The sequence below is a fragment of the Lolium rigidum genome, chromosome 7 (genome assembly GCF_022539505.1).
Source record: "Lolium rigidum isolate FL_2022 chromosome 7, APGP_CSIRO_Lrig_0.1, whole genome shotgun sequence".
NCBI lineage: Eukaryota > Viridiplantae > Streptophyta > Magnoliopsida > Poales > Poaceae > Lolium > Lolium rigidum.
The window spans coordinates 23,673,500-23,684,199 of record NC_061514.1 but is presented as its reverse complement, the minus strand read 5'-3'; the positions used below and the strand labels follow the sequence as shown (position 1 = coordinate 23,684,199).

The window sequence follows — 10,700 nt, the reverse complement described above, 5'->3', positions numbered from 1 at the left end:
ACCAAGGTAAGGGTGCACCGACAATTGGGTGGGCAGACGTGTGTATTTGCTTCGGGCCCAGCAATTACTATCGGTGCACCTGGCCGGAGCGGGCGAGCCACGGCCTAGTTTTAGCGCCGGCGCACCTCATGGCCCGGTGCGCCGGCAGTAAGATACCTTTGTCGGCGCGGTGAGATCCTGGAGCGCCAACAGTAGTTGCCACCGCTGCATGGATATTTTGGTGCGCCGGCAGCGCGTTTTCTATATATAGGCGTTTTCCTAGTAGTGAGGATCTTGCACCGCCGCCATCGCCCGTGGACCAGCGAAGAGATGCAGCTGCAGGGGAAGAGGCAGGAGGCGGCGCGCGCAAGGTTCCGCTATGGCGGAGAGCCCTGGCGGCGCCGCCAGTCGGACGAGGAACTAGCCTCGTGGTCGTTGCCAAATTTCTTCATCCAGCGGGGCAGCTTCATCGCGGGCGAGATCATGGAAATGGTGGCGGCTGTGGGAGTTGCGGAAGATACGGGTGCGGTCATGGGTTATGTACTGCTGGCCATCAATGCCAGCGGGAGTTGAGACGGCATGCGCATCTTCCAGCGCCATCGGCTTCAATGCCTGCGCTGGAGTCCAGGCGGGGGGCGCAGACTTCAGCCTTGATGGCAAATGCTGCCGCCGGTCAGTCTTCTGCCATCGGGTCGCTTCGAGGAGGGCCCGCTTCACACGCGTCATCCACGCAACGTTCGGGACGACACATCGGTTTTCCAAATTTGAGGCGCGGACGGGCCGCGACGGACGAGTCGATCCGTTTACGCCTGTTTATCCGCACAGTCCGAAACGGACAGCCCACGACCATTTGAGTCGGCCCAGTTGGAGATGCCCTAAGTTAACTCAGTCGTTTTCATCCACCGACAGATTGATTAGAATCATAATTTTCCTTGTATTAGTTAAGATTAATCGAAGGGGCCATTGGAAAAGACGGGCACACAGACAGGACTAAGGCGGCGATTATGACAGACAGGTTAATTAGGGAGCCGCGTCCCAGTCAGCACGGCACAAGGAGCATGAAATAAATATACTGATTACCAGGCTGCATCGGTGAGCTGGACGGCTTTGGATTGGCAACGGCTTATTTTTACCAGAGCAACTAGTGCACATCTTTTCTTATCTGGCTCTCAAACTAGTATATGCAATTCAGCTGCCAGCTGCCTAGATATTTTCCGTAGTTGGGATAGCTAGCTTCTTCAAGCAGTCATCTTTCCTTCCCCCTTAATTTGGACAGCTAGCTGATTCCAGTCCATGCAGGTGTGATGAATCTGCGTTTTGCTTTCAGGTAACCATGCTGGCTGTTGGTTCTCTATCAGCAGCTATCTAGTGCCCTTTAGCCTAAGCAACAGTTCAACTGGAAAGCATGCAACACCACCATTAATTGTACTACTATTCGTTCAGAGTGAGAGCTCTCTCTCTCTAACTTTCTTCTATTCCTGACTGTACATCGGACAGCAAAGCAAAGCCAAATTGAGTGTGAGGCCTACCCTGCAATGTTCAAGTGTGATGAATCTCTTTTTACATAGTGTACGTAGGAGTAGTATGGGCGTGTTATAATGGACAAGGCATTTCTGAACCCAGGTGTAGATGCTCTTGATTTAATAAAAAATTCGAAAAAAATAGCAAAAAAAATTTAAAAAATCTGAATGTTTTGGAAAATGAACATGAACACTTGTTCTAACTTTACACCAAAAATATCCAGAAAAAGACTTACGTAGTGATCTGTGCAAAAAAGACAAATTGAAGTGATGTAAGAAACAAATCTAGACGTTCTAAGCAGCACCGTATTTTAGCTTTTTTGCACAAACCACTATAGATGTCTTTTCTCGGAAATTTTGGTGTGCAGTTAGAACACTTGTTCATGTTCATTGTCCAAAAATATTAGATTTTTTAAAATTATTTTACTATTTGTTTTGATTTTTTTATTAAACTAGGAGCATCTACACCCCAGTTCAGATTTGGTTTTTCGTGTTATAATGGCATACAAGAAGGATCTTTTCACATGCTAGTACAACCTTAGCTCAATTAGCTAACTCGTTACAAATTACAATTGACAAATGTCAAAGAATCGCAGGAACGAAGCAGAATTACACACGGTGGACTAGAGAGGATCGAGACGCGGGAGTAATGGCAGCTGGACGGCTAGCTAGACCATACCGGGCCTCCATGTGGTGAGAGAGATGTGTTGGTCAAATTTGGAGCTTGCTAATGCCAAAGTCACCGCTGGCGTGTACCTCGCGCACCGTCTTGTCATACTCGTCCTCTTGGTAATCCTCCTCCTCCTCTTCCTCTTGGTTGTCGTCGTCGTCGTCGGACGCCCCGGTGCCCCAGCCGTATCCGGAGACGGGCTTGTCGGGTTTTGGCACGGTCTGGGCCTCCTGCACGATCTTCATGATCTCTTCCACGCTCTGCGCCGAGTACGCGGCGGGTGCCAGTGCCACTCCTCCACTGCCACCGGCGCTGGCAGCCTCGGCCTGCCGGCGGCTGTAGTAGGCTTGCTGCGCCTCCTCCTTGAGCTCCCGGGGCAGGTTCTTGAGGAACCAGGGGTGCGCCTTGATCTCCGCCATGGTGATCCGCTTGCGCGGGTCGGCGATGAAGATCCTGGAGAGGAGGTGGCGGCAGCTCTGCGAGACGTGCACGTACTCGGGGATCTTGTACTGCACCGACATGATCCTGGCGATGGTCTTCCTGAAGTTCTTGGGGTCCTTGGTGTCCTCGAACGGGTAACCTCCCACGAGCATGACGTAGAGGGTGACCCCGCACGACCACACGTCCGCGTGCTTCCCATCGTATTCCCGTCGCGACAGCACCTCCGGCGCGATGTACGCTGGAGTGCCCACCGTAGACTTGGGCCGCGAGTGCAACACCGACGACTGTATGTATGTATGTTTTGGTTGTTAATTAAATCTTGATTGATGAAACCGTACGTACGTAGTATTGCTCCTCCTACCTAAGAAGAGAGAGAAAGCAAGTGTTTGACCTTGGAGTAGCCGAAGTCGCAGATCTTTAGGCGGGGTGCCGGGCTTCCGTCGAGGAGGGTGTTCTCGAGCTTGAGGTCACGGTGGCAGATCCCCATGGCATGGCAGAAGCTGACCCCGCACACCAGCTGCTGGAAGAAGTAGCGGGCCTCATCCTCGTGGAACCGCCCCGCATCGCAGATGCGCTCGAAGAGCTCCCCGCCCGCCGCGTACTCCATTACGATGCCCAGATGCGTCGGCGTGAGCACCACCTCCTTGAAGCGGATGATGTTGGGGTGCCGCAGCGCACGGTGGTTCACGATCTCCCGGAAAACGTTCTCGTCGATCTGTGGTGGTGTTAAGTAGGGTAGGAGACATATATACATACATACAAACAAAGGTTAGGTAACATGATCAAGGAGGGGGAGCTATTTCTCGATGGGTAACATATGTATTGGTTTTGGAGTTACAAGAATCTTGGCCGGGGACTAGAATTTAGCAAAAAAAAAAAAGAAAGAAAAGGGAACCTACTCTGCATCCCCGCTCGATGAACTTCATGGCGACGAGGTCGCGCGTGTCCCTGTTGCGCATCAGCTTGGCGACGCCAAAGTTGCCCGACCCGATCTCGCGGACAGGCTCGTACTTGTCCATCTCCGATCTCTCTCCCTGGCTGGATCAGTAATCAGTTGACTTTTAATCTCGATCGTTTCTGGCCCGGCCCCTTGCGCTGAGTTCAAGGAGAAGAGAAGAGCAGAGCAAGATGTGGAGGGGGAGAGGTAGGAGCGTGGGTGGGGGTGTGTGGACGGGAACGTGGGAGCTGATGGTGATCTGAATCTGATGATGAGTGGGACGGAGCAGGTGCGCAGCTAAATGAATTATCCTAGCTACTGACCCACCGGGTATGCTAATCACACGCACTGCCTTCCTTGCCCTGTTTGGAATTCAGCTCAAGGTGACCTGACCTGGCATCTCCATTAGGGAGGCTGCCTCATGCACACCACAAACTGTTGTCTGCATCTTTCTGCTCTGACTGACCGATGTACCCTAGGAAAAGCTAAAGTTTCTTGAAATATGGTAACTGGAAATTGTTTTAAGCTGTTGAGCTCTCACTTTGAATGAATGTCCACTGGTAGTGTAGTGTTTCTGTCCAATCCATCTGTTGCTTAGAGCATCTCCAGCCGTTCGAGCCCCCGAGCGAAAATCCGGATATAACAAACGCCGGATTGGATGTAAAAAGGGCGTGGGGCAACTTTTTCCCAGTCGCACCCCCCATCAGCGACGATAGATTCAAAATATCGTCTTCCCGCTACACAAAAGAACCGCCAAAGTCCGGCGATCGGATCAGCCACATTCCAGCGATCGAAACTAGACGATTACAGGCTCATCGGCGGTCCCGTCCTGAGCATCGGAGTCCGGCGCGGCATCGGGCGGCGAAGCATCGGCGTCTGGCGCGGCATTGGGCTGCGAATCATCGGCGTCTGCAGTTGTCGCATCGGTGGGAGTTGACGTCGAAGCGGAGGACGAAGGAGCCGACGGTGGCCGGAGGATTTCTTGGCGATGGGCGTCGTACCAAGCCCTCGTCTCCTCGTCCATGTTGGCGTCGTTGCCGCTGATCAGGAACGCCAGGTCGTTGTTCCTCTTCTTCGCCGCGGAGGTTTCCTTGAGCAAGGCAATCCAGACGCCCTGGTTGGCGAGCATCGCCTTCCACCGCACGTCGTGCTTGTCGTCCCTCCCGGTGGCGTGCGCCCTCGCGTCGGCCCAACACTTGTCGAAGGACGCCTGCAACCTGTCGGCTGGATGGTCGGCCTTCCTCTGCTCTTTGAGCTTCTTCTGGCCGAGCTCGGGGCGGCCCGCCAGCGCGGCAGGTGCTGGATCATCGGGGTTGTACTGCTCGCCCTTGTTATTAGCGAGATTCTTGCGCACCGCCTTCCACTTGTTGCACTCCGCGATGCGGGCGAACACGTTGAGGTACTTGAACATCTGGCCGTCGCTGTCGTCCGCGTACATGTCGAGCGCCCGCCGCATCTGCACAAACAAGCCGGTGATTTCAAGATTTCCGTGAGCCACGGCGATGTATATTCGACGGAGGAGCCACGGCGAGTGAGCATACCTTTGCTTCAAAGTCCTCGCCGCTCACAACATGTTTGTCGATCTCCTCATGTATGCCGTGCCACTTGCTGTATGCCGCCTGAATGATCCCAGAATGGGCGCCCATTGCCTTGTCGCCACATTCCATCATTGTCTTGTTGAAGTATGGATCGACGAGTTTGCGCTCGTCGAACGCCATCTTGACCCGCTGCCAGTACGTGTCATAGTTCTGATTGGCACCGGTGATGTTGTTCATAGACACGGTCTTCCGAGCTTCGGCGAGGCACTCGTCTTCTTTGCCCGTCCATTTGATCCGAGGCTCGGCCGTCGGTGAGTTCTTCTTCCTTTTCTTCTTCCCCTTGGATGGCTCCTGCGTGGGTTCAGGCGCTCCCTCTACGTCGACGTCGGTCTACTCGTCTTCTTCGTCGACGTCTTGGGTACCATCGTCGTGGTGACCGTGGTCGAGGTTGACGCGCTCCACGACGCGACAGCTTCGGTCACCCTTGCCTCCTCTTGTGTGAAGAAACTCGGGCTTGACGCGGTGGCCATGGAGCCCGCCGTGATCATCTCATGCGTCACAGGCTCATTCGGCAGCGGCATCCCGGAGTTGGAGAAGGAGAGCAACCCACGTTGCAGGGCAGGCGAGATGCCCTCGTACATCGCGCCGTCGTACGCCGGCGGTGACGGCGTAAACCCGGCCATGCCGGCGGCGTAGGTGTCGTGGAACATGGCCGTGGCCGGCGACGTCGGCGAGAAGGAAGGAGAGCCGATCATACCTTCGGCCATGGCCCGGGGAATTGGCCGACGCGTGGCTGGCCGAAGTTGATGGAGATCAGCCTCGCTTGTTCCTCCACCGCAGCCGCCACCCTCTTCGCGTTGCACTTCTTCTCCCTCTCTGCCATGCCGCGAGTTTCGTTCCGCCATCGCTCCTGATCCGCCGCCCACTCCGCATTTGTCATGCCCGATGGCCTCTGTTTTGGCGCCCGTGGCTTCCTCGCCTTCGGCGCGCAGTCGGCGGCGAGCTTCTTCGGCGGCATCGTGGTGGAAGGGAAGAGGAGGAGCTGCAACTGTGGGGGAGAAGGGCGGTAGCTCCTCCGAAATTCGGCGGGGAAAATGGTTCTGTGCGGCACATTTTGGAGGGAAAACGAAATTAATGGAGGGAACTACCAGTTCTGTCGCCGACAACGCGGGCCCGCTCGACGTTTCGCGCGCTTTTGTTTCGTCCGGAGTCCCCGATCGGGCCTCGGAAATCCGGGGATGGCCTGGGCTCTCCGGACGGATGAAATGCCTAATCCGAACAAAAACGAGGGTCTGGGGACGCGACTGACCCGTTTTCATCCACCGGATGAAAAAAATACGTCCTGGAGGCCTCGTCTGGGAGACGGTTGGAGATGCTCTTAGGCTAAAGGGCACTGCGAGCGCCAAAATCCAGCCATCCAGCTACCCTACCGGAAAGCGGATCGATGGTTGCAAGGGTCAAAACATCCAGGGATCCAAACCCCCACCGTGGATTTTCCTCACCACTCGGGAACCCCTCCGATGTCCGATGATGGGAAAGCTGCACCCATTCCACGCTGCCATTTGGATACCTAAAAGGGAAGGAGCGGAAGGGAACATGCAAAATAAACAGATGCATCGTTAGAGACGCCCTCACCACTCGGGAACCCCTCCGATAATGGGAAAGTTGCACCCATTCCACGCTGCCATTTGGATACCCAAAATGAAGGGAACATGCAAAATCCAAAAAAGTATTGTTAGAGCATCTCTAGTACACCCCGTATATTTTCCGGATCTGTAGAAAACCCACTTGCTTACGGTTTGGGGAGAAAAAAGTGACAAGAACAGACCCCTCAAAATCCTCAAAACCCTAATTTTTTAGGGGGTTGGTATGCTCGGCCACCAAATTCATAGAAGAGCAGTTCCGAAGGCCGATACGAGTGTAGATCCTCATCGCTGCGAGGCCTTGGCGCGAACAAAATCATAGGCACGCGTGGACATTTCGGCTCGCTGTTGCCTCTACCGACGCATGCCGCAGATCCCGATCGATTCATTCCGCCCTATACCTTTTCCAGCCGATAGAAAACCGTTCCCCGCCCCGCCGCAGCATTCCCCCAACTCCCGGAGGACGTCGGCCGCTCAGTCGACTGGATGAGGCTCGCGATCATCGTAGCCATGGATCCCGAGCGGAGCTCAAGCGCGCCGGTCTTCTAGGTTGTATGTTGCATCTTCGGTGCGCGAGAAGGTCCAGCGGGACTCGGCGCACCGCAGAGAGTAGCGTTAGTGCTCGGTAAATCAACCGCGTACGAAACTTCGCCATCGCGATTCGGGCGCCACCGCCAAGGTATGTACCTTTTTTACGCGTCTGACCGCAGACGCCACCGTAGATAGGTACTGATTTTGCAGCCGTGTTTGTAGATGCCGTTGAGCCCGTGCGTCAAATTTTTGATGGAAGATTCATCGGACTTGAACGACTCCGATGTGGACGAGCTGCTCGACAACGGCATGGAGCATATGTTCGTGCTTCTTGCCTCGAAGGAGTTCGCGGGGAGGAAGAAGAGGAAGCCGCCAGGGTCCAAAGTGGGGCGGCTATGCATTGCTCGGAATCGCGCTCTCGGCCATGACCTGCTCATGCGTGACTATTTCATAGAGGTACCAACATATCTGGCCCATCTTTTTCGTCTTCGCTACGGAATGTGGCGGTCTATTTTCGTTGAGATCGTCAAAACTTGCAAGGAGAAAACTCGCTATTTCAAGTGCATGCGAAATGTAGCCAGATTGCTAGGATTTAGCGCTTACCACAAGATGTATGTGGTTATGAGGGTGCTTGCCTATGGCATTCCAGCCGACTACATCGATGAGTATCTTAGCATTGGCGAAGATTCTACCATGGAATCTGTCCGCCGGTTTTCCAAGGTTATGATCCGTATCTATGGACAGGCATTTCTTCGAGCCCCCAATGAACAAGACACGGTGAGGCTGATGACCCAGAATGAGGCTCGCAGTTGGTCGGGAAGGCTTAGCGGCATAGAGTTGATGGCGCTCGCGTATATCATCAATTTGTTGGGACTCCAAGCGCAGAGTGTCATAGCAAGAGAAACTCTCCCCACAAGGGTGACTCGAGGGTTTATATTGAACTCTCGGGGAATTGTCTTAGAGGTGTCTCCTCTTCCTCTTCTTCCAGCAATCATGCAAAGAAAAGTTTTGCCTTGTGACCCCAACTCCACCGAGTGGTTTCAGGCACAAGGTTTCGTGTTAGCAATTGTAGATAAAAGAGGTATTGAGAGTAAAATAAAGCAAATAAACTAAGTAATCTAAGTAAAAAATGGTAAAGAGATAGTTGTTTTGGGGTTTTATGTGTGATTAAGTAAACAAAGTATTTTTTTGTATTTTTAGATTAAAATATTGCTGCAAGTAGAAAGTATGATAAAGCAGTGGAAAGGTGTTTCTTATGATTAAAATTGGACCGGGGTTCATGGGTTCACTCGTCTACTCTATTTTTAAGCTGTAGTGGATACTAATAATTCATCAATAAAATAATATTGGTGGAACTGCAATATGTGTGTTTGATAAGCATTCATATGGACATCACGTCCTAACATAGATATGATGCAACACAACTCTCTTATACTCCACAAGAAAGAGAAAACTCCAAGCAATCTTGTATTAAGAATTAATAGAGCATAATCTTAATTAATTTGACATGATGTTTGAATATCACATATGCTACCATGAGCAAACAACATTATCACTATTGTCACATGATAAATATAGCACATGCATTCACTTTATCCCTAGTGAGGCAGCAAAGGAAAAGCTAAAAACCATAATAGATCATGAATTTTTTATCACTATTCAATCACTAAAACCATGCTACTCCATCTAATACACACTTCTCCCCACACATGTTCTCGCATACAAGTTGGACCAGAATAAGTACTTAAGAACAGGTTACATGATATTCATATATCAATACATTTAACACATACTAGATTCCAATCTCATATATCAATATCATAGAATAAAGATCCACCACGTAGGAATTACATATATGACCATATCATATAGAGCAGCTCATATGGCACTAAGATCTAGTATGAAGAACAAGAGATAGATAGATCAATCTACTACCATAAACCCATAGTGCAGAGGTGGACTACTCCCCTTTAATCATGTTGTTGATGTGGAAGATGTTGGAGAAGGTGGAGATCCCTCCGGTGGCGGCTCCGGCGGAGTTCCCCCTCCAATATTCGCTGCTTCAGCCTCTTTTTTGGTGCTTCGGTGTTTCTTTGGCACTCTCCTCGAGGGGACCCTGGGGGTCGTATGTATAGGGTTTTTTTAGGTCAAACGAAGTTGGTTGGAGAAATAATCAAGCCAAACGGAGGCACGAGGGGCAAACAAGGTTGGGTGGCGCACCCACCCTCACTAGGCGCACCACCTGCCCTCTTTTGGGCCTCTCAACTCGCCTCGTGACATTCCAGTGCTCCAGATGCTTCTCATGGTGAAATATTGATATCCCCAAAGTTCTAGCTCAATTTGACTCCGCTTTTGTCTCTGAAAGTAAAAAATACACAAACCATGGTTTTGTTGTTCTGCAGAGTTCTAACCTAAATAAAGGGGATCATTGGTAAATCATCATAAATCAATGTAAAACATGCATATAACATCTTATATGTTGCAAATATGTTCGAATATGTATTAATAAACTACAAAGTTCATATATGTATTTTACATGCATCAACATCCCCAAGCTTAACCTATACTCGTCCTCGATCATAAAGGTGATAAAACTAACATGGACTTTGGAGTTTATTGCATTACTTTTATATTATCATGCAAAGTTTAACAAGGTTCAATCATTAAAGAATACCAATAAAAAAAGAGCTATTAAGTGATATCTCTTACATTCTACAAAGCATGCATAATAATAATAAGTGGTATTGTGAGAAAATACATGATAAGAATTATAGTCCATAAAGTATGCTTGCATGAACCTATAGAATTTTCTTTGGATGACTCTTTTTATTTCCCTTTCTTTGGATACTTTTGACTCTTGAATAACCGAAAGTAAGTACGGAATACATGTGTTAGTCCTCCAACAAAATTAAATGATGAATGAGACAATAAAGTAAAGTTTTGAGATATGTAGTTCATGTCAATGGTAATCATAAGGATGGGGTTCCACACATCTCTTTCTTATGTTGTATTAGAGACATTTATGGTTCATATGTTTGACTTCTTATAAGTAAGATGCCTCATGCCCTTTAGCACTTTGATAACCACACCTTGTACTACTAAACTTTATATTACCATAGACCTTCTTAATATGCATCTGTTTCAACCAAGTATCGCAAAGGGATACCCCCATGCCTCCTGTACAAAGAACCCAAGGAGATTTTACAATCTCAACTGTAAAGGAACTATATACCGGGAAGACAGGAGAACAAACAAATGAGCATCCTCTACTACACACCTCTCTCTTTCTTTTTCTGTTCTCTACTTTTTTTTTCTCTCTCTTTTTCTTTCTTTTTCATTTCTCTTTCTTCTCTTCCTATTGAGGATGCCCATGCTGAAAACTTCCACCATGTTATGGATAGCTTTGGTTAGTGGTCCAGTGTTCTTCTCTAACATACATGC

At 50.1% G+C, this 10,700-nt stretch overlaps 1 protein-coding gene across 1 annotated transcript; it reads right to left on the bottom strand.

Annotated features, from left to right (window-relative positions):
- Positions 1-2,024: 2,024 nt before the first annotated feature.
- On the bottom strand, positions 2,025-3,828 carry LOC124669293 (serine/threonine-protein kinase SAPK5-like). The gene is made up of 3 exons (XM_047205932.1): positions 3,510-3,828; positions 3,002-3,325; positions 2,025-2,894 (listed from the first exon to the last, which is right to left on the bottom strand). The coding sequence occupies exons 1-3, from the start codon at positions 3,627-3,629 to the stop codon at positions 2,211-2,213; spliced, it is 1,128 nt and encodes a 375-aa protein (XP_047061888.1). The 5' UTR covers positions 3,630-3,828; the 3' UTR covers positions 2,025-2,210.
- Between the last annotated feature and the right edge of the window lie 6,872 nt (positions 3,829-10,700).

What these genes read in the sequence shown, in the direction of transcription:
- LOC124669293 (XM_047205932.1), bottom strand. Translation starts at nt 3,629, where the DNA reads ATGGACAAGTACGAGCCTGTCCGCGAGATCGGGTCGGGCAACTTTGGC. An exon ending in TCATCGAGCGGGGATGCAGA is followed by an intron (nt 3,326 to 3,509) that starts GTAGGTTCCCTT and finishes ACACCACCACAG; the next exon opens with ATCGACGAGAACGTTTTCCG. An exon ending in GCGACTTCGGCTACTCCAAG is followed by an intron (nt 2,895 to 3,001) that starts GTCAAACACTTG and finishes ACATACATACAG; the next exon opens with TCGTCGGTGTTGCACTCGCG.